The sequence below is a fragment of the Cimex lectularius genome, unplaced genomic scaffold (genome assembly GCF_000648675.2).
Source record: "Cimex lectularius strain Harlan isolate CLEC.00 unplaced genomic scaffold, Clec_2.1 scaffold21, whole genome shotgun sequence".
In the NCBI taxonomy this organism is placed as follows: Eukaryota; Metazoa; Arthropoda; class Insecta; order Hemiptera; family Cimicidae; genus Cimex; species Cimex lectularius.
Window position 1 is genome coordinate 2,798,883 of NW_019392671.1, and position 24,851 is coordinate 2,823,733.

The following is a 24,851-nucleotide window of genomic DNA, read 5'->3' on the forward strand; positions in this document are numbered from 1 at the left end:
ATCGAAAAGCGTCTGTTAATCCAATTAATAATGACTAAAGAAAATCAAATTCTCTACAAATCAAAACTTTGACTGAGTTACGTTTGTGGAAACATTTAACAGCTTCTGAGATATTTGAAAAAATATTGGAATAAAGAAATTTTTTTTCTTTTTTTGCAAATATCTCAGAAACTATTAGCCATTTTCAAAAACGGCCGAGTCAAATTTGAAAAGTAGTGAATTTCCTTGAGAATATTCGGAATGAAAACGTTATCAGACGAAAGGTCACTTTTTGTAAATATTTCAGATACTATTAACAGTTTTTGAGAATTTGTCTAAGTAAAAGTCGTAGAGAATTGAATTTCATTTAAAAGCACATTAATTTGAAATTATTAGGATGAGATTTTCCAGTGGTTTTCTTATCCTGGATTTGAAATCGCCTAACCCATTAATGGAGAAACTAGACGTTTTATGGCTGTTTATCTCAGCATGGATCAAAAGGTTTTTCTAAAATTTAATTTCTACAACTTCAATTTTTCCAAATTGCATTTTTTTAAAGACGCGACGGAGTCAGTTATATAGCATCGGATTCCCTTTAAAACGAATCCGTCCGATAAATGGCCCAGGCAAGATTCCACTCAATGGTTTTCCGATGAGAACGGACTGGGGTGGTTTTATTTACTTTAAGACCACCCCGACTGTCAACGGGCTCCCACCCTTTAATTAAAAAAGGGCCGCTTTTATTAAAAAGGGGGGGCAAGTTTGTACGAGAAAGGCACGATTTGAATCCAGTTCTATTTGAACACCTTAATAGACCTTCTAGCCTGTAAGATCATACATAATATAAAATGATGGAAATGAAAGAGTGAGAGAAAGTGAGAAAAATATAAAAAGTTCCGCATTCAACTTTGCATATTTTTTATTTATTTTATTCTTTAAAAGTAAAAGAAAACAGTTGGGCGTCTATTCTTGCCTAAAAAGGACGGCGCTGAAGGCCTACAGTTCGGCAATACACTGCCTTGCCGGTTTAGCCTACTCCGTCGGAACATGGGGGCGATTTTTTTTCATGACAATTCATAGAATTTATTTACTAACTTTTTAACCTTTTTTCAATTTGAAACAGGGGAGAAAAATTGTTCGAGTCAAATCAGCCTTGAAATTTATGAAAGTCCTCCTACTTTCACCCACCTGGTACGACTTCCAACCAATTTGATTTTTTTTTTTTATTAATTAAGGCACGTTGAAGTCGACAGGAGGGTGATTATTTTTAAAAGTAAAACCCTTTATCCATGCCAGAAGAAAATAAAATGCCTTTCTCAAGCGGGGAAGAAAAGGAAAATACATAATGTAGAAAATTGAAGAAATTCGCGGTTTTTTGTATAAATTAAAACTTCAAATTTAAAAGAAATTTATTAGTTTTGTTTTCAATGGAGCAACTTTCTTCTGATTTATGAGTGTAACGTTTGATACACTATCATAAACTCCTTTCATATATTTTTTTTTTTAAATCAAGAACAACATTTATATTAATCAATTATGGAGATTCGCCCGACGAATTTCTTAATTTTTTGAATTAATAATTTCAGTAACAGATATGTTTTCATTTTGTTCTGTGAAATTCAACGATATTTTATTTCTCTAAAATTTAAAGCTTAAAATTTTAAAAGAATTTCAAGATTACGAATGTTTGTTAGCTTTGTTTTCAATGGATCAACTATCTTCTGATTTATGGGTGTAACGTTTGACCCACTATCATAAACTCCTTTCAGATTATGTTTTATTTTATCCAGAACAACATTTATCTTAATAAATTATGGAGATTCGACCTTGTTTAATAATTTCTTAATTAGTTGAATTATCAATTTCAGTAACAGATATGTTTTCATTTTTTCTGTGAAATTCAGTGTGCGTTTTTTATTTCGGCAAGCATCTGGCGAATGGAAGCGCTCCGGCTTTTCCCAATGCCGTACAAATGTCACGTTCAGATTTAAATGAACCGCCATGCCCCTCCACACACTCAAACAGTGAAAGGAGTAGGGGCAAAGAAAGGGCTATATTTTTTTCAAGTCCCAGAAGAGATCCCTTTCTGGCTTGTGTGGGTAAACAGCTACTTTTGGTAAAAAGAAAAATTTGGTGTGCACACTATTCAAGAAAGTTAATTTTATTACTTTGACGTCAAAATAAAAAATAGTAATTGTAATTTAGTTTTAAAAGGGTATATATTTTTATAAAGAAAAATAAAAGAAATAATATTTCATTTTAAAAGTTGTGTTAATATTTTAATTGTATTTTCTAATTTGGTGGTCAAAATTTTAATAATAATAATAATAATTTCTTTACCTTTCTTTATGGAACTATAAAACGAGAATCAAATTCCATTTTAAAATTAAGGTTTGTAGATTTGAGATAGGTCTGTTATAGGATAAAAGGATTCTTTAAATTAAAAATAGTAATTAATAAAATATATTGTCATTGTATGTTAAAATAAATTGTAATTAAAGATTCAAATTTAACAAACATTTGGTGTCGTATTTACTTTGGTTTAAAAGAAATATAAAAGGTGCCTGATCGATAAATGAAATAATTGTAGTCAGGTCCGATCGTCAAAAACCTCTTTTGTTTTCCGAAATTAGGGTTGGGCCCAACAAAAAAAGAAGAAGAGTCACGCTATATCACGCAAATAAAGCATGTTATCTTATTGTGCTAATTTTTTTTAAAATGCGGTGAAATCGGTTTTTGGTCAACTTGGTTTATGTTTTTCGCAAACGATTTATACTCCCTCAATTGGTTCTTAAGTCCTTGAGGATTTCCAACTTCTTCTTTGCCTACTTTATTTTCTATGTAAATAGGGAACCCGATTAATAACAACATACGAACAATATGGCCGATTATTGATACTTCTGTCATATTTTTCTCACATTTTAATAATAATCTATCTTTACGCAGTGCGTATTGTAATAGCGACCCACAGCCAGCTACATATTTATGTTTATGAATATAAAACATTTGACCAACCTTTATCTGTATATGTTTTAAGAAATGAATTTGACCATCTGTTCCGATTTTCTAAACCCAGCTTTTTTTTTACAACTGTACCAATCTTGGCACTTTTTTTCTAAAAACAGTCGCATACATGGATTTTCCTATTTCCATTAATAATTCCACGTAATTCACTCCTTTTCAAATTCCTACAACCTGACTACGCATTCTGATTTCTACCACTAAATTTATCCCATTTGTTTAATTTCATGTTGTTCCCCTTAATGGCTTGGCTGAATAAACTCTTCCAAATAAAATTCTTTAAATATAAAGTTTTTATCATCATCTACATATGGTTTTGCAAAACCCGCTGTTAGAGTTATCGTGATATTTCAGTTTTTTTTTTTTTTTTTTTTTTTTTTTTTTTACTGTCTCCAACTCAAATAACTTTTATGGTAAGACTTGTATTAATACTCGACGGGATAACCATAAGTAGAATCCTAATATAATCTTTAATATATTTCTTAAGCGAGGAAGAAAGGGAAAATACATAATGTAGAAAATGAACAAACTAGCAGTGTTTTTGCAAAAATTAAAACTTGAAATTTTAAAGGAAATTCAATTTTCAAGAAGATTTTCTTAGTTACGTTTTTGAAAATGATAAAATCTTCTGAGATATTTACAAAAATGTAGAAAAAACATGGTTCGTTACTTTCTCCTATATTTTACTTTCTTACTTACAGTCAAAGTTGTAGAGAATTGGATTTTTGTAAAACTTTTAAATCACAAACATGATCATAAAATGACATTTGTCTATAATTGATGGCTTACGCGATTCTCACTCCAGAATTTAAAAAACTGAAAAATCTCACAGTAATTATTTCAAATCTATGTGGTTTTAAAGGAAAAGCAACCCTGTGCGATTTTCACCTAGCCAAATTTTCAGTAAAAGTTAAAAGTTTCTGAAAAATTTTCAGTAAAAGTTAAGTTTCTGAAAAATTTACAAAAATGTAGAAGAAAAACATGGGTTCTTTCTTTATCCTATATTTTTTCAAATATCTCTGAAATTATTAACTTTTTCGGAGTAGGACAGTTAAAGTTGTGTAGAATTATATTTCTTTTTAAAATTAATTCACTTTATAACTTTTTACGTCCGATAGATAATGAGATAAAGTTCATTAAATGGCCAGTCTTATATGTTTATTTATTTTGTCCTTTGAAATTAAAGAAAATGTTAAATTCACTAATTTCGTGGTCCGCTTGACCAATTAATACATTAAATTAATTAAGGTTTTTAGTTGAGATGAAAAAAGGTTAATGGCACGAGCGGGATTCGGACCCCCATTTTTCATCTCAAGTAAAAACCTTAATTAATTGTAATGTATTAATTGGTCAAGCGGACCACGAAATTAGTGCATTTAATGAATTAAAATGAAATACAATTCACTAAAGCACCCCGTGGCCATTCCATTTGTCGTCGAGAATCCAATCCGATTACACGACATTTGAAAAATAGCAAAAAGGAGGAAAACTCATAAGGAGGGGTTGAGATAGGAAGTTGATGTCCGAGTGGATCGAGGTCACGATAGCTCAAGTGGTAGAGCAGCGGCGTATCTAGCCGAAGATCGTGGGTTCGAATCCCGCTCGTCCCATTAACTTGTTTTCATCTCAACTAAAAACCTTAATTAATTTTAAAGAAAACGGTTGGGCATCTGGCATTTGGCCTAAAAATGACGGCGCTGAAGGCCTACAGTTCGGCAATACACTGCCTTGCCGGTTTAGCCTACTACGTCCGAATAAGGGGGCGATTTACCTTTTAGGGTAATCCGTAGATTTTATTTAATCAGTTTTTACCTTTTAAAAAAACAACAACTAAAAGTGTATACTTTTTTAAATTTTAAAGACCTTTTCCCTAGCTGGTAAGAATTCAGCATAATTGGATTTTTTTAATTAATTAAGGAAGTCGACAGTGGTTATTTATAAAAGTAAAACAATTTCGACTTAATGTAGTTTTAAAGAAAAAGCAACTGTCTACGACTTTCACCTAACCAAATTTTCAGTAAATTTTAATGCTCTCAGTTATCGGGTTTGTGGTCCAAGTAAACAGCAAGGTTATGTTTATTAGCCATGCTTTCCACCGCATATTTAGTCATTCTCAAGGCGGTACAATGACAAAACCGATCAACAATACTGTAATGCAAGAAAAAAACGCATTTTTTGTTTCGAATTTATAAAAACAGTACCGTAAGGTTATAAATATTCACGAAAATACAAAAATCACGTTACAAGTAACAAAGTAAATGTCTTTCTTTACACCATACAATAACAGTCGAAGAAGAAACAAGCCAGTTTTTCTTACATAATATCCAACTCACTAATGCAAAATTTCCCTGTGTTGGAAAGTGTTTTTTTACAAATATCAGAATTTATGTTAACAGGTACAAATAAATACATACAAGTTACGTTAAGCTTATCTGCAGAGGTTGCATTTATTTTTGCAGCCTGGCTGCTTATGCGCGTAGGCGTCGTAGCCGGCGATAGGCTGTTTTTCCCATGGGAGTCCAGTCTACCCTCGACTCCGACACCGTGCACTTCCCCTCAGTTATTCATTTTAATTTGAAAACTTGTATTTGGGAATAAAAGTTTTTTTTTTTTTATTTTAAGGTGTTGTCTATTAGAACTGAGATAACTTACATAAATAAGTACTATGTACATGGATTGTTGACGGGAACGACGTGACACATCTGGCAAATGTAGCTTTGAAATGGTTACCCAGGTAGACAGTTTAAGAACGTCGAAATGTGGGGCAGACCCAGGCTGGATCCACGTGTTGTTTCCCACGAACCTGGAGAACAAAAAACAGCAATAGCGACAGACCACCGTCTTTGCCGACCCACCCGCGGCGTGAGAACTCCCCCGACTTTTGAGTTTCTTTCCACCCCTACTCCGGGAGAGACCCGGTATAAAAGGGATGACTGGAAAATCAAAAGTCAGTCAAAATCCGAGACTCACCCCAGTCAGTCAAGATGCAAGACTCACCCCCCCAGCCGGTCGAAATCAGAGACTCACCCCAGCCAGTCAACATCAGAGACTCATCCCAGGCAGTCAAGACCAAGAACCGGGAGAGAAGCAGCCACACTCCGTCTGGGATTCAACAAGAGGACTCAGCCAGCCAGAGCCAGCAAGGACCAGCCACTAGGTCTTTCTTTCTCTTTCCTGCCCCTTGGCCCTCGAAGAGCTTTGCAGGTGTCTTTCTCTGCCTAGTGGCCGAAGCTCAATTCCCCCGCCGGAACTTTGCGGCGCCGAGCTGGCGCCCCCAGGATGGGCCTCGCGGAGGCGTCCGGTTGGGATCTGGGGGAAGAGCATCGTTTTTGGCAGTCTTATAATCTTATCCATTTTTATAGCTTGCACGTTACGGTACTGGTCTATGCTTTGCCGGCCATCCTTTCTGCCTCATTACTGCCTTCCATAGCATTTCTGTGGCCTTGTACCCTGCCCTGGTGGATATGGCACGGCGGACGGTGTCCATGGATGCTACATCTACTTCTACTTCATACATCCATTTTGTGCGAAGTACGGTGTACCTTTCGCACTCGAGAGCCACGTGGTCAACCGTCTCAGGCATTCCGCATTCACATAACGGGCTATCTTTCAGTCCTAAGCTGTGCAGTTTTGCTGAAAAATCTCCGTGCCCAGTAAGGAATTGGGACGTGTAGTGATCTGCCGTCAGATGTTTCATGGCTAAGCGATCCTTTATGCTGTTCAGGAGTCGGTAAGTGTGCCTTCCTTTTGGCGTCGAATCCCACCTACGTTGCCATTCCTCTATTAACCAGGCATCGACGTCTTCTTTGGACTGCACGGGGACACAGGGCTGGTACCCGTTGGCAAGCTCCCATGCAGCACACACAGCTTTGGCCTTCAGATCAATGGGGGGTCGTCCGGCAATCACTGTCAAAGCATCCGTCGATGTCGTTCGGTAGGCCTGGGTGACGACTAATAAGGCCGATCTTTGCGCACTGCGGAGTTTCGCCCAATCGGCCTCTCGCAGCACTCTTGTCCATACTGGGGCAGCATATAAAAGCACAGACTGGCACAATGCAGTATAGTAAGTTTGCCTTGTTTTGTGGCTGATGCCCCACGTAGCGCCGCACAGGGCTCTAATTGCCGCGATTCGGGCGGGCATCTTCTCCCTTGTATTGCTGGCGTTTATGCCGAATCGCAGTCCTGCCGTCATTTTTACTCCAAGATACTTCAGGGTTTGGGGGGGCTTTGATTGTTCTGCCGTTTACTCTGATGGTCGGTGGAGACCGCATATTAAGAGAGCCTTTTAATAACATCATCTCCGTTTTTTCAGGGGCCAGTTGGGGGCGGACTCTCCTACACCAGTTATTTAAGACGGTTACTGCAGTTTCTCCCTGCGCCTCAAGAGCCGCCTTGGTGTCCGCTTGGACCATCACGACGAGATCGTCCACATATGCGACTGCAGTTAGTCCCGCGTTCTCTAGCTCTGCCAGGGCACCATCGAATAGTACTGACCACAGGTACGGGCCCAGTACGGATCCTTGGGGTATCCCCATCTGAACTGCTCTGCGGCAGTCAGCGCCATATTCTGATAGAGTTACGTGCCGCCCGCTTAAATAATTGGATATTAGCGCGCACAGGTCTTTCTCTACACCTCGGCGGGTAAGCGCGTCTAGAACGGCCGACCACCACATCCTATCGAAGGCTTTTCTGACGTCAAAGAAAATTCCAAGTGCATACTTTGTCAGCGTCGTTGAGACTCGATTGGCAAGTGTACGTATCGCGTGGGTTGTACTGCGTCCCGGCATTGCGCCATATTGCCCATGATGGAGCGATGGGTCAATCGCCATGCGGAGTCTTCCTAATATTAGGTGTTCCAGAGCCTTCCCTAGAACCGGAAGAAGAGAGATCATCCTATAAGAGGCTGGCTGGTCTGCGGGTCTACCGGGCTTAAGGAAGGCACAGACGCGTGCTCCTTTCCACAGTGCTGGGAAGTAAGGTTTGACAGCAACGATATTGTTCTATATGAGTCAGGATCCGGTGGTTTTCCAGCTTTCAGGAAGGGGCAGGCTACAGCTTTTTTCCACACTTTAGGGAAATATCCGAGTCTTCTGGTATCGTCCATCACCTGCAGGAGAGGTTCTCTATTATTTTTAATACACGATTTAATGGTTCTAGACTCTACTCTGTCAAAGCCCGGTGCTCTTCCATTTCTTAACTTCATTGCAGCTGAGGTTATTTCAAAGTCAGTCCAAGGTTCATTGCTTATCATTTTGTATTTAATTTTCATATTTTTTCTATGCACAATATGGTTTGCATTGTCCTCATCATGAATATCTTCGGGAAAAGCAGTTTCTATAAGAGTATTTTTTGTATTTGTCGTGCCACAACCGGTATTACCTCACTCTATGAGCACAGCGAAAGAGAGTATGAAACTGGGGAATGAAACAATTCCTTAGGGAGTGGAATTTATCCCCCAGACACAGGCAATCGAAAGAGTTTGTTAAGGCGATCAAACGAGCAGAATCGAAATGGCTATTCTCTAACTCAAGGAAGGGGGCTGATAGGTATTCTGACGGGCCACTGCCCCCTGAGAGGACACCTCTTCGTAATGGGTATCCTACCAGATCCCTTTTGGGGCTTCTGCGAAATAAAAGAAGAAACGGCAAGGAACTACCTCGCAGAGTGTGATATGTATGCTAGGTCTAGATTTGAAATCTTTGGAGGAGAGGACATCACCAAAATTAAAAGGAAGAAAATCGAGCAAATCGAGGGAAATGGTCACCTATACGGCGCATTAGAAGTTACAAAAAACGGCTCATCACATTAGGGAGCAAATTGTTCAATATCTAATAGAGCCTACTAACAAATGCCCTAAACAGGCTGCTGCACACATAATACATTTAACTGATCAGTTAATCTGTATCCTGAATGAACTAACAATCGAAAATACCTTCCTGAAAGGGAAAGTAGAAAACGCACCCATAAACACAAATAATTTAGTAGAAGCACTTACCAAAGCGCTGTAACCTATAATCAAAAACGTACCGGAACACCTCAAACCACAGCCATCAAGAATCCAAAACCCTACAGTTACCACCCCCTCGGAAATAGTAAACAACTCAGAGATACAACCGATCTCTTGGACTACTGTAGTAAAAAAGAAATTACCTAAAATCAAGGAAATAAATCAAAGCAGAAATAACACAATCCTAAAAACCCAACCTTCGAATAAACAAAACAACCATGCAGATAACATATAAAAAATAGTGTACATAGACCCTCAAGACAACTTGAATTCATCAAACCTACTCGCACACGTCAAACAAATCATTAATCCAAGAGAAACAAAAATACGAGTCGACAATATAAGGATTACGGCTAAAGGAGGGTTAGCCATTAGAACGGACTCCGCCGAAGATCGACAAGCCATAATGACCAGCAAAGAATTGCAACAATCTGGCCTTACAGCACGTATAGCGAGCAAGAGATCCCCCAGACTACTTATTCTGAGAGTACCCAAAGAACATTCACCCACTCAGATTGCTGAACAGCTAACAGCAAACAATTGCGTAGAGGCACTGTGGAATCCTAACACCGTGCGGACCCTCTTCACACTTAGGTATGGTGCAGGATCAAGGCAAGACTCCCAATTTGTTTCCTGGGTGGTGGAAGTTGATCCACAGACGTGGAAAGCTGCCATCAGCCGGGGCAAAGTTTATCTCGACTATCAGTCATGTGTAGTTAAGGAGTACTCTGGAGTAACTCGATGTTTCAACTGCCAGAGATATGGACACGTTGCAGTCAATTGCCCGAAGAAAGACCCTACGTGTGGAATATGCGCAGGAAATCATGACACAAGGAGCTGCAACATTACACAAGCCAAATGTGCCAATTGCCAGATCCAAGGCATCAGCGACAATCACTACGCTGGTTCTAAACAATGCCAAATACATCTCCAGGCTCTAGCCAGAGCATGGCACTCTACGGATCATGGTGATGACATAAAAAATTCTGATAACAAATTCGTTATCTGGTAGGATACCCATTACGAAGAGGTGTCCTCTCAGTGGGCAGTGGCCCGTCAGAATACCTATCAGCATATAGAACAATATCGTTGCTGTCAAACCTTGGTAAACTTTTGGAGAGCATGATAGCGTCCAGAATACGGAATGATCACTGGGGAACTATTAGTGAATACCAACATGGTGGCATATCTGGACGATCAACGACAACAGCAATGAGTGCTATTATGAAGATCAGAAATGAAAGTACTGTGCATTGCTTATGCACGTTAGCAAAGCATATGATAGACTGTGGTGGCCTTATATAATACATAGGCTCAAATGTAGGACGGTGCCACCAGACATGATCAATTTAACGACCTCTTTTCTCATGAATCGAACAATACTGACATCCTCTGGAGTGTCACTTGGGCGAGAAATAGAAAAAGGGGTGCCGCAGGGCTCTTTATTGGGTCCTCTACTGTGGACATTGTCGGTAGACCCCCTACTGAACAGATTAAGTAATTCAGGACTAAATCCAATTGCATACGTGGATGACCTCGCTGTCGTAATAGAAGCGAATACGCGTAGCGACTTGGAGTCCAAAGGAAATGCGGCAATATTAATAGCTCAGCAATGGTGTGATGAGACCAAATTAATGTTGGCAGTAGATAAGTCAGCATTAATACTACTGACTGGCAAACTCAAGTTACGATCATGGCCCAAACTTAAAGTTGGAGATAAAACAGTTAAGTACTGTCAAGAAGCCAAGTACCTAGGACTTAACATAGGATCAGGCATGAGTTTAGCATAGAGGCAGTAAAAGATGAAGTATCAACAACCATCTGTCGTATGAATGCATTAACAGGACCATCATGGGGCGTTCGATTTTGTTAAAGAAAAACAATAGCCATGGCTGTCTAAGCGTCAGTCATCGTGTATGCATGCCCAATCTGGGCAAGTGCTGTAGCATCAGCCCATCGAAGAACATTAGAAACAGCGCAGCGAAAAATATTACTAAAAATCACTAGAGCATACCGTACTGCTCCTACGGAAGCTCTCTGTGTAATTGCCGGAGTAATCCCAATTATATTAGAAGTTGATAAACGGCGTAGAATCTATGAAGAAACTCAGGGAATGGAACCGGCGGAAAAGAAAGACATTATCAACAGAATTCATCTGGACAAAATTACGCGATGGCAGAGACGATGGGATGAAACCGACAATATTGGTATATAAAACTCCTATGTTATTGTTGTGGCCAACAATATTAAAGTAATTATTTAGATGCCATGGGTTTGAGTTCTTTTGCTTTGTAGTCCTCTGGTCTGTGATCAGATGTTTGTGACTCTCTCTGAACAACTTCAATAGTGTCAAGACCGCGTTCTTTGTCCGCATGCGTGAACGATAACCTCTTGTTTTACGAAGTGTCAGTCCGGTGTTCAATTTGGATAACCAGAAAATTACCAAACCCGTCGTGTCGTCTGCCTTAGACAAAATCCGCCATCGTGAAGGCACTTTACTTAACCGCCGCATGAATCATAAGAGAGGCTATATATCCTATCCGCTGACGTCAACTAGACATCAGGTAACAATCTCGTGCTGATACGTTGTGCTCGAGATTGCTCTTTTTATTATTGTTGTTGCCCGCCTGCCGCATCTACGGATTTGATAATTAAATTCTTCGCCAAGAAGTGAACTCAAATATTTTGGAACTTAAACTCTTGATTATTTATAAGATAATAAATTCATATGTAAATCAAATTTAGTTATAAAGAATATTGTTAAATTAGATTAAAGTGCCGGCATCTATTACTGTAATTTGTAAAGACTTAATAAATGTTGAATCCGGAATCTTCTGTTCTTATTTAATAATTAAATGTATACCAGCCCTACCGCGGATCCGAAATTAATTCAAGCATTTTGCAAAATTGTTCAGTCAATGTACAGTTATTTTAAATAATATCCCATTATAATTAAAATTTACGGTTGGCTGTCGAGATTCGTTGACACGTAAAACGGCTTGCAAAAATTTGTTGTTTTCTTTCTATAAGTTTCTGGCCTTTTACGGCTTTGGAACTTTGGAATTAATATAAGTGAGAATTTTGCTTTTAAACTCTCTGGACATTCTGAGTTTCCCGGTTCACTGAAAATCAAGAATGGACGAACGTCACATATCAACGGACGACGACAACATTAAGGAACGGATTCTGAGGTTAGTGCCTTAAACGAACACTATCTTACAGATGGGTGGCACAAAGTTTTTGGGAGAAAACGACCTGGTCCACAAATTTCCAACAGGGGCCCGAGGAAAGTGCCGCGTATCCTAACTACTGTGCGTACTCCAATCCCTACAAACAATCAAATATTTTCTGCCACTGAAATGTCAAATAAAAATAATACAGAAACAAAAGATCCGAAACTTCCACCGATTTACATTAAAAATTTCGTGAATACTCATTCACTAACAAAAATTTTAGAAAACAAAGGAGGCGTCAATTCCTTCATCATAAAAAACACTAAAAATACTTTAAAACTACTGCAAACAAACCACATACATACAGAAAATTTATACAATTTTTGGAAAAATTGAATTTCATACGTATAAAGAAGAAAAAATTGCAGAATTGTATTAAAAGGTCTACACTTCTCTACCCGCACGGGATTAATAGTTGAAGAATTAAGCAACAAAGGATACAATTAACGCTCTATCACGATTTAAACTACCATTGAACATGTTTTTTGTAGACATAGAACGAAACACATACAATGAATAAATCTATGATATCTCGACGCTATTGTACACAAAAATAAAAATTGAAGAACCTTTTAAGCGGAGGCAAAACGTGCAATGCACACGGTGCCAAGGCGTCGGACACACCAAATCCTATTGTAGATATCAGCGGTGCGGTGCGTTCGAACACGAATCTGGATCTTGCGGAAAAAGCAGATCTACTAAAGCGACATGTGCAAACTGCGGAGGTGATCACCCTGCGGACTACAGAGGGTGCAATGCCTTCAAAGACTTACAAGCAAAACGCACAACAAGGAGCACGGAACAAAGATAACAAGGAAGGAAGAACAATAGTACAACATCGAATCCACCCCAACTAGACTAATTTTCCGTCGCTTTTTAACAAGAAGAGCGAATCCCCACCACCGCCAACGAGGGTAAGGACTCAAACAAGACCAATGGATAATCAATGGGCTGAGGATGCTACTAGCACATCAGTTGGTATGCCGCATGGTCTCCTACATTTTCTAACACAAATGAACGCACTTATCCATCCTCTTTTCAACATAGTCAATCAAATCTCTCATATGACCCAAGCCTTCTGTACACAATATAGTAATTAATGCTCCTACAGTTGACACATTATCAATTCTTTTATGGAATGCAAATGACCTCTCACAACGTAAAATGGAACTCGAATTTTTATTATTGACCGCATCGATATTGCCTTGATCTTTGAAACACACATGACATCCAAATCTCGTTTTTACATTACATACTACACTGTATATAGGACTGACCAACCAGATGGCACGCCTCACGGTGGCACTGCTGTGATTACAAAATCTTCACTTTTACATTATGTTCTACCGCCGTACACAACACCACAGTTTCAGAGTACTTCCATTTCTCTACGCTTCAACAAGACTTTTTACAGCGGTGTATTGCCCATCCAGGTGTTCCATTTCAAGTGACTAGTTTAAGGAGTTATTCGGATTTCTGGGACCAACTTTTCTGCTGGAGGGGAATACAACGCTAAACATATCCAGTGGGGCGCCCGTCTTTGCTCTCTTAGAGGTCGAGCTTTACGACGTGAAATTTTAAACTCACATTTACAATAAATCACACCAAACACCACACGGGCTAGAAACCTTTGGCAACGTACTAGATCAGTCGTTGACAAACAAAATTACAAGAAACTTTTGAATAAATTGAACAAAGAAGTAAAACAATTTAAACAACTATCATACGAGACACATTTGAAAAGCTTGTCAACAGAGGATGGGAGCCTGCGTAGTACTAAACGTAGTCTCAGCTCCTTTCAAGAATGATGATGGAACTTGGATCGTTTCCGATAAAGAAAAGTCCAAAATTTGCGAAACTTCTCTCCGAGATATTCAAACCTCATAACTTAATGAATACTGAACACGATAAATTTATATCAGATTCACTTATGACACCTATGCCCCTAGATCTGCCACCTAAACCAATAACTCCAAAACAAGTATCACAACAAATACGACAGCTTCCTAAAAAAAATCACCTGGCCATGATTTGATAACAGATGAAGTTCTTCAAGAACTTCCCAAAAAAAACAGTCGTCTTTCTGACTTCTTTATTTAACGCAATTTTGAGGACTACACACTTTCCTTCCCATACAATGGAAAATTTCTTACATTTAAATGATCCCAAAGCACCATAAAAATTTAAGCTCCCCATCATCTTATCTATTGGTTTGTTATCCGTTCCTTATAAATTATTCGAAAAATTATTTTACAAAATAATTATCTCTATTGCTACTTCGAACATCTTACCAGGACATCAATTTGGCTTTCGAATCCATCATTCCACCACTCATCAACTTCACAGAGTGACAGATGTTTCTCAGGCCTTCGACAAAATATGGCACGAGGGATTGTTAAACAAATTTAAATTATTTTTACCCCAGGCCTATTATCTGATTATACAATCATACCTTAAAGAGAGATTTTTCGAATAAACCAGGATACGGAGACTTCTGGGATGGAAGAAATGCTTGCAGGTGTACCACAAAGGTCAATACTCGCTCCGCTGTTGTACACAATTTTTACTTCTGATACGCCCATAAATGAGAATACACTTACCGCCACATACGCAGATGACACCGTCATATTAACAAGTCATCCCTCTTGAAAAATGGAGCATCCTTTGGAAAATAAAGTTTCATCCCTCAAAGTCACAACATATCACTTTTACACTCTGTCGTGAGATTTGTCCTAGCATATACTTACTTACCCAATGTACCTGTTCCTCAATCCGACAAAGTTATCTATTTAGGACTTACAATTGATAGAAGACTAACATAGAATCCACACGTACGATTAAAAAAACAGACACTCAAGAAACTATTTAAAATGCTTTATTACCTACTCAACCTACAATCAAAATTACCATTAAAATCAAAACTTTCGCCATTCTACTCAAAATTCACTAATTTCGTGGTCCGCTTGACCAATTAATATTATAATTAATTAAGGCTTTTAATGGCTGAAATGGTTGAAATGGTTTTTCATGCTTGAAAAATGGCAAAAAGGAGGGAAAATTCAAAAGGTGGGGTTGAGTTGGGAAGTTAGTGTCCGAGAGGATCGAAGTCACGATAGCTCAAGTGGTAGAGCAGCGGCGTATCTAGCCGAAGATCGTGGGTTCGAATCCCGCTCGTGCCGTTAACTTTTTTTTTATCTCAACTAAAAACCTTAATTTATTCTACTCAAACCTCAACAAAAATGTCAGTTAAACTTCGATCCCATCCCCGAGTTCTATTTGATTTATTTCTACCCCTCTTCAAATTTACCTTAGCTCACTTTTTCGAACATTCATTGTTATTTTTCAACTCTACTAGAACGTTATTTAAAAACCTGGATATATCAACGTAAAGCATATTAGATGAAGAAGTTTTTGTGAAATTTGGCAAGTTGTAGGTATTTTTTTGTAACCTCAGTAGAAGGTGCAATCATGACCAAAATGTTAAATTTGGTAATTTTAACATATTCCAACTGATATTGGCTAACATTTTATGTCATTCAGATTATTGCAAATAGAAGTATCTTACAGAAAATTTAGCGTTCTTTCAAATGATGTAATTGGATTTGTTGTAGTCTCAACATTTTGGAAGTTGTAAGCGTTTTTATGCGGTAAGGTAGTGAAAAAACCTAAATTGACGAATATCTTCAAAATAGAAAATTTTCTTCTGCTCATTTTTTGTTCCAAACGAAGAGTAGAATCGATTCCCTGAGTTTCGTCAGAAGGAACTAGGACACCCCGTATAAAACTTGAAAAAGATTGAATTTTCTTTAAAAGGACACTAATTTCAAATGATTATGATGAATTCGTCAAGTGGTTTTTTGGATTTTGGTTGTGGATCGCCTAATCCATCAACCGACAAAATGGTCGTGTAACAACCATGTTTGATTCCCTACAACTTTGATTCTGTTAATTTTTTTTGAAACATTTCACGCTATTTGAGAATTTTAAAAAAATGGTGCAACCAAATTTTTGCACATATCTCGGAAATTAAGTTTTATAAAAAATTTAACAGTATAAAAGTTCAATAGGAACGATTTTCCAATAAAAGGAATCCATTCTTTAATATGAAAGGGGGAGAATTGATCCGTGGTACGTACTAACTTTTCCAGTTTGATTCAAAAGAAAGTTTTTTTACAATTTTGAGGAGAAAAATTGTTCGAGTCAAATAAGACTTCCGCCTAATTTGATTTTTTTAAATTAATTAAGGTCCGTTGAAGTCCACACAAGGGTCAATTTAACCTATTTTTCGTTTTCTACGACTTTTACTCTATTATATTTTTGCAAAAAGTGAAATATTTCTGAGATATTTGTGAAAATATTGCATTAAAGAAAAAACGTTTTTTTTCTCTAAATATCTTGCACATATCTCAGCAACTATTAGGTATTTTCAAAAACCTAACAGAATAAAAATTGTAAAGTATTGAACTGCCCTTAAAACGAATTCGTTTTTGAAATTAAATAGGCAATATTTGGCCGGTAGTTTTTGGAATTGACGGCGTAGCAGTCGTCATTTCAATAATATATGTAGGTGCCCGTTTGAAAATTGATTTTTATTTGTACTCGAGTCCAATTCTTTGCCGTGCACCGTAGTCCACCCCTGGGGATCGATCTCGCCGGTTCCACGGGGGCCGTTTATCGACCCGTGCCTTATCGGCCGGCTCACGGCTCGTCGGATCCTCCGTTCATCGTGTCTCGGATCGTTCACGGTTGAACCGGTTCGAAACAAACCGAGAGGCGCGATGAATCCAAAGCACCCAGAGGAGATTCAATACACCCAAAATGTCATACTTAGTCAAGTTTATCACTATAGAAAAAAGCGTCCCTTTTATTTTTAAACAGGACGAAAGCCCTTTATCCTGTAAATCCAGTCCAGGTTGAGAGGGAAGAGGTCCAGGGTCGATTTTCTACTTCCTGATTAACGAGCGGCTTTGTCAGACTTTCTTCCGAGTCGGAAATTAATACAGGGCCTCCGAGATGGCTGAAATTGGCGCAATATATCTCCAAAAATGTGCTTCGCCTCTCAGGGCAGGGGTTTGGGAGAAAGAATAAAACTTTTCCCGGCCCGCTTTTCAACTTTTACGAGGAATCCCAAGACCGCGCGCGCCCTCTTTGCCCTTCAGGATTGTCAAAGGGGTTCGGCATAGTTAGGATTACCTGTAGGTTATAAAGGCGAATACGAGTGCGACCAGTGAGACAGATGTGGCGAGGACGACGATCAAAGAGAGAACTCCCTCGTCCGGTATGCTGCTGTAGTAGCCGGCCGTCAAATTTGGAAATCCGTGGAGCCTTCCTGTATAAAGGGTTTCCATCTGTAAACAGAAAGTTAAAGTATGTTAAAGTTAAAGAAGTCGAATCGGGCAGTGTTTAGGACCAGGGATCAAGAATCAAGAATCCGGCCCGGAGGACCAGTTTTTTAGACAATTATCAAAAATCATTCAAGTAAGCACGAAACAAAAAGAGATTTATTTTGCCTACAAATTTCTGGCCTAAGGGCTAAAACAAACCGGTGTATGATTCCATCCGGCCTGGAGGACCAGTTTTCTTACGACAATTATCAAAAATAATTCACCGAAACAAAACGCGATTAATTTTATCTACAGATTTCCAGCCCAAGAGCTAAAGCGAAACGGTGTATGATTCCATCCGGCCCGGAGGATCAGTTTTTTTTTACAATTATCAAAAATAACTTAACTAAAAGCAAAACCAAGCGCCATTAATTTTATCCACAGATTTCCAGCCTATGGGCAGAAGTGAACAGGTGTATGAATCCATTCGGCCCGGAGGACCATTGTTTTTAGACAACTAGCAAAAATAATTCAACTAAAAACAAAACGCCATTAATTTTATCTTGAGATTTTTAGTCTAAGGGCTAAAGCAAATCATTGTATGATTCCATCCGGCCCGGAGGACCATTACCTATTCTGGTACCACATTATTAAAAAACAATAAGCCAACCTAACCTAACGGCGTCGGTGGCCGCAAGGTTTCGTCGTTGACATGGCGCTCATCACTGTAAGGTCCCGGGTTCGAATCCAGCGGATACTTACAAATGGGCTTTTTTTTCCAAAACACCGTCACCCTTTATATGACCTCTGTTACNTTTATCAATTCTAAAAATTCTGAATTCTACTCAGACGGAATTAATAAGTTACCAACACGTTGGGAGAAATGTATTGAGAGTATGGGAAATTATTTTGATTAAAGAACATTGCTTTAAAGTAACTAGTTTCTTTTTTTTTTGTTTAATACCAAAATCCTGCATTATTTTCCGGACAACCCAATAGAATTGTCAATTAATTGAGTTAAGTGTAAATTTTCATTCAGAAAGATTATCGATCTTTGAAAACGACTTCATGTATATTTTAATGAAAGTTAAAGTCGCATATAGTCGTCTAAAGAATAATCTGAACGCATATTCGGTAAATCACGAATTCACAGCTGAGTTAAAAGATCGATTCTCTAATGATTATGTTTTGTACAGTGATGGTTCCAAAACATGAAATAACACAGGATTTTCACGATCCACTTACGAAATACAAAAAACAAATATGCTTCCAGGAGTGGCTTCCATTCATACCTGTGAGAATTATGCAATTAAGGAAGCAATTTCATATTCAATTGAGCGAGTTGAACCGGGTTCAAGATAGTTACTGACTCAAAAACGTAGTTCATGCTATAAATTCGCAAAACTCAGGGGTACCTAATAAACATCCTATAATAAAACAAATAGAAATAATAAAATAAAAAACGGTGGCTCTGGCCTATGAGCTGATAAAAAAAAAAGTGTAAATTTAGAGTAAATGCAGTTTACCCAAGTACAGAACGGTCCTCCGGGCCGGATAAAAAAATGCCCAATCCTGATTTTAACATTAAGCTAGAAATACTGTAAAATGTCTGTTTGAGCCGGAATAATTACTTTTTAAAAACGAAAAATGTATTTGTTAAATAGTACATTTATTTATTTTATTATTTTTGTTTTGGTTGGTTTAAAATTTATTTTAACGTGTGTTAAATATTTATAAAATTAATATAAGTGACACGCGCTGGTGTCGGTCAAGCCGACGGTCAACCGGTGGAGCCGGGAGTGAATTCCAAAGGGAAAGCGTTGTCCTGACCCGCCTGCGGATCGGTCACACACGTGCGACTCATGGGTACTCAGGTGCCCAGCATGCCAAGATAACAGACTCACGGTGTCGCAGCTTGGTCCCATATAGGGACCGAAATGGAATACCGCCGGACTATAGGAGAATGCTCGAGCATGGCAGCGAGTTTTAAAAAAAACTTTTTAGGTTTTTGAGAGATAATGGGATAATGGGTTGTATATAGTGGGGTATTTATTTCATAGGTTAAAGTTTAGGTTAAGTTTATGTTAGAATAGGGTTATGCTGGGCGGCGGTGCAGCATATCATTTCAAGGCTCAACCGCTACTCCGCTAAGCCGGGTCGGGGCTGAATATCGAGTACCCTCCGACCCGGATTCTAGACAGAGGATATGCATATGGGATTGGGTATATAGGAGTATGTACGTCATTTATTATGTGAGTGAGTTTGAGAATGACTAGGGAAGCGAAGGGCGCCGAAATGACCAAAGAAGTCGAAGGCGCCCGATCACAGCCCAACCTCGGAGTCGCTCAGGCATCAAGGTGGGTGACTCCGCCTGATCCATCAGGGAGAGCCAGTGGCCTCCTAGGAGGTCTCGTAATTCTAATTCTAATATAAGTGACATTAAAATGCGGTTGGCCCTGCAGACAAACAAATCAAGGCCTGTTTGTCGCTTGGAGGCAGCGACTGATTGTCGAACCTTCGAACTGTGCGCACCTACGTTGTCACCGAGTTTTGTTCCCTAACCTATTAACCGTCCTTCCCGAAGTGAACACCTACTGGAAGAAACTGATAACCTCAGCGAAGGCATCACGCATGTCACCTTTGATTTGACCACCGAATGCTTGCTACCTCGATCTGAACCAGTTCGAACGAATGAAGATTTGTTACCTACCTCAAAAACACCAGTTGAGTAAACAAATTCCTGGAAACGGGTTGGGAGGTACGCTAGCAATTGCCGTAAAACCCCTCCCGCTAACATTTTTGGTCCGTACGGGCCGGATTTGAACCAGCTACCTATTTATTTTGGTCTTCCGGTTTTGTCTTCTTTTCTTGATTAAGTTTGGAGAGATTTTCTATTTAGCTTTTCATCCATTACCACAAATTTAAAAAAATGTCCAAAACCGAAAGTCTGCAGATAGGTCTCACAAATTATGTGATTTGTCTGAAGACATTAGGCAAGCTTAAGCTCGCATATCTTGGATTGAACTTTCGAACGGTTCCTCGATGCCTTGTCTAAAGCCCAGAAGATAAAAAAATATTTGGGATTAGAAACACACGAGTTGGATCAATTAAAGACCAGAGAAAAATATTATGAGATCATTTTGTTTAACCCTTCAGAAAACTCAAATATTTCAAATGATACTCAGAGAACAACTTCTAATGAAATAAAACTACCCACGATATATCTTCTTAATTTCAATGATGATAGAAACTGTTGGCCTTACTTCAGAGATAGATTTTTTTCTCTAGTACATAACAACTTTGACATAGATGACATAAGAAAGTTTCATTATTTACGATTATCCCTACTGGACCTGCCTTCCAAGCCATATCGTCAACTCCATTAATTGCTTCGGAATATAACCAAGCTTGGAATAGTTTAACTAAAATATTTGACAAGGAAGGATACTGGCAACCAATTATTTAGTTAAAAATTTTAACTTTCCACATGATCAAGATTCCCTTGAGAGATTTTCCTCCACCGTTCTAGAAACAGCTCAGGCCTTTAGAAATCTTAACTTGGAAGATCCAACAGGCTTTACACTTTTTCTCTTAGACTACTTGATACCAAATCCAAGGAGCGTTTTGAAGCAGGTTTTGGACCAAAAGAAGAAATCCCATCTTTTGATATTTTTTCTAAATACATTCAACTACAAATCCTGCAACTTCAAACAAATGCATTAACCTCACTAATGCCGAATCAATCCATGAAATCAACGTCACACCCAAAACGTGTTCTGCTGTTCCTGGGAGTATCTTCTAATTTGAAGGCATGCCCTATTTGTCACGAAAACTAGAAAATCTTTGAGTGTAACCAGTTTCGTGCAATTGCAAGGAATGAAAACATTAAATCGTTGAAATTGTTTTTCTACCTCGACTTTGTACAACCGCAGAGGTTATATAAACCCTTGGGGTGCCGGTGTTTTTGAAAAAAAGCCCATTTGTAAGTATTTTGGGTCAAATCCTTCCCACATAATTTTCGAATGCCCAGAATACGAAAATGAAAGAGATAAAAGTCTGAGCAAAGTCCCAAACGTTCCCAAACCAATAAACTTAGAATCTGTTCTAATAAACAACAATCTAGCAACATTCAACATAATCTATAGATTTCTAAAGTCGATAAATGTTACTTTTTGATTATCTTCAAACATTAAAATTTAGAAGATGATTGAGCTGAGTGAGTGGGTGCGGACGCGCGGTGGGGGCCTGGTCCTAGTCGGCCGATCCCGTTGGGGTGGACAGGGGGAAGACAGAGCGAGTTAGCCCCAGTTTCCTCGAGGACGTGGACTTTTCCAAAATTATCTCGATGTTATTGGTTTTTCACGTCCTCCAAGGAGGACACTGAACAAATAGACGAAAGCGAAAAACCATACGGGTCTTCCTCCTCTCCTGCCCTCGCGGAGGCGGGGTTTTTCGATGGGGGACCGTGTCCACGATCGGGTTTGAATGCAGGGCCGCTGGATTCGAACCCGGGACCGTACAGTGATGAGCGCCGTGTAAACGCCTAAACCTTTGCGGCCACCGACGCCCCTCTGTTAATGGTTTTGTAGGTAAAAACAAAAAACTATTAATCTGTTGTGCTGTTTGGAAAAATAGTCCTCCGGGCCGGATTGTTTGGTAAAAGGTACTCCGGGCCGAATAGAATCATACCCGATTCCGTTTTAGACCTAATGCTTAAAATCAGCTCAAACTTCAGACAATAGTTTGCTTATTTTTTGTGAATTCTGTTGTGGTGTTTGGAAAAAATGGTCCTCCTGGCCGCGTATTGCTCTCGGTGTTTTTTTCGACCTTAACTATATTATATGGCGAACTAGATTGATGTATTATGAAAATTATGTATAATGTTCGTTCCGACTCTCATTTTTGTCGGAATATCGTTCTCTCGAAACGAAACCGGAGGAAATTAAAGCCGTCGAGTCGATAATCAGCGTGACAAACTGGAAATGGAATAACATCGTTATCCTTTGTTTGTGTTTTCACGGGGGTGGGTTTTTGGCCGTGACAGCCCTCCAGGGGGCGGGGGTGGATTCGGTGGAAGGAAAACCGTTTCACCGAGAGAACTTTCCCAGGGTCATTTGTGCCTCGTGTAAAGGGGGTAGTTTATACGACCGCATTCAGACGTTTCGGGCGCCGTTTATTGGGGTAGTTTACGAGGGACGCATTAACGACTCCTAAAGCCAAATTACAATTGCAGGACGTTAATTAAAAGTACAACACGCCAGGTAGTGTACGAAATTTTCAGGGCAAAAAAAGGGGGTGAGAAATCCCTGCAAAATATTTCTTCAACGGGGTAGAATGAGTAATTAAGCTTAGTCCAACCTTCATCATCATCACTTTTTTTTGTTAAATAAACGACCCACCAAGCGTTTTAAACGTTTCCATCTATTTGCCCTTGAGGCTGGGTTTTAATTAATGTTTACAATTTCACTTTCAAAGGCTGGGGGTTTAATACAACAACCCTTAGGGCTCACAAGCTTAATGTTTGGTCAAAAGTCCATTTGGTTTGTAAATTTGAATGCTGTGAGTTGTCAAAAAGAGAGAGAAAATTAGGATTCCGGTTCTATGAGCTTATTCAGCTTTTTTTCAACCATTCGAGACACGTACGACGCCGTTTTGCCCCAGGCGGCATCCAGCGACCCCAGGAGACGGGGTGGAAATTATGCGCCGACGTGCGGAAGCAATTTCCAACTCCCCCCTTTTTTTGAAAAAAAAAGTTTTCCCACGGTCGACACCCTCATCGCGGGAGGGGGATGAAAAATTGCAACACACACAGGGCCGATAGGAAAAAAGATGGCCCTCGTCGAATAAAAAAAAAGATGGAATATGTAAAAGGGGGAAAATATATCGCGGAGCAAGACAGTTCGTCCTATTTTTTTCATGAGAACCTACACCCATAAAACAAATATTGTATGCAAATTAGTATGGATTATCCGGCACATGCGTGTATAACCAGATTATCCGCCTCAATAGGGGGGGTGGATTATGCAGGTTGCATTTTCATACTAGACAAGGATGTCATTACATAAAAATAGCACCAAACCTACAAGAATTCCTCTAGGAGCCAGGATTATCCATGGATTAGCGTACAATACTTAGTACTAGACGCATTTACTCGGATTACTCGATTAGGATTATCCACTGATTAAGTACAATGCGTGGAACTAGACGCATTTACTCCATGACGTAAAATGATGGTGCTGGATGGTTCTTTCATGGATTAAATTATTTCCATGTAGGATAAGGATTGTCCAAGGATTAGCGTACAATACATGGTACTAGATTCATTTAGTCCAGGAATTAAAATGAAGGTGATTGATGGTTCCCACCTGGATCAGGTTGTTGCCATGTAAGATTAGGATTATCCACGGATTAGCGTGCAATACTTGGTACTAGACTCATTTACTCCACGAATTAAAAGGATAGTGGTTGATGGTTATTTCCTGGATTAAATTATTGCCATGTAGATCAGGATTTTCCACGGATTAGCGCACAATACTTGGTACTACACACATTTACTCCACGAATTAAAACGATATGGTTGATGGTTCTCTCCTGGATTGGATTAATGCCCTGTAGGGTCAGGATTATCCACGGATTAGCGCACAATACTTGGTAATAGACACATTTACTCCACAAATAAAGATGGTTCAGTCCTGAATTAAAATATTGTAATTAAGATTATCTACGGTACAGTATCTTATTAACCTATTATCCTATGATTTAGTGGATTGTTTCAGAATACAGGTTTTTTATTAATTCGGGAATTGATGCTACCAGGTTATATAGTTGCAGGTTTTCTATGGATCGCGTACTTGAGATCATTTTTTTTCTATTGCCAGCGAGGGGTTGATTAAAATTTCCCACTCCTCTATATGCCCGAAGGGGCATTAATGCTTATTCAACCCAGAACTGGAAGGAGACGGTTGATTAGGCCCCTTTTCAAAATTCCACGTAAGCTTAATTAAAACCGGGCCGGCATGTATTGAACCTGCAATACTGAAATCCACCCCCGAAGGGTTGGGGGTGGGTAAAAAGAGGTAGATGGCGGCCAGGGTGACGAGAGGGGTCGCGTCACTCTTTCCACCCTTATTCCTAACTCCCGCGGGCACGGAGTGTCGGTTGGCTTTTTAATTAACCCCGCCTTTTCTCGAGGGTCCTTTGTGAAAGGAGGTCAAAAGGGTGGCAGCGGGGGCTGAGGTGCCCCTTCTCTCGCCCCGAAGGTTTTTCTTTATTTATAGGAGCGTGTTT

At 39.1% G+C, this 24,851-nt stretch overlaps 1 protein-coding gene across 1 annotated transcript in view; it reads right to left on the reverse strand.

The window, feature by feature from the left end:
* LOC106670892 overlaps nucleotides 1–24,851 on the reverse strand; it is a 56,500-nt gene that overhangs the window by 25,293 nt on the left and 6,356 nt on the right. Inside the window, exon 2 of the mRNA XM_014401559.2 lies at nucleotides 17,434–17,588. Coding sequence (XP_014257045.1) covers nucleotides 17,434–17,588 — 155 coding nt within the window. The remainder of the gene's footprint in view (nucleotides 1–17,433; nucleotides 17,589–24,851) is intronic.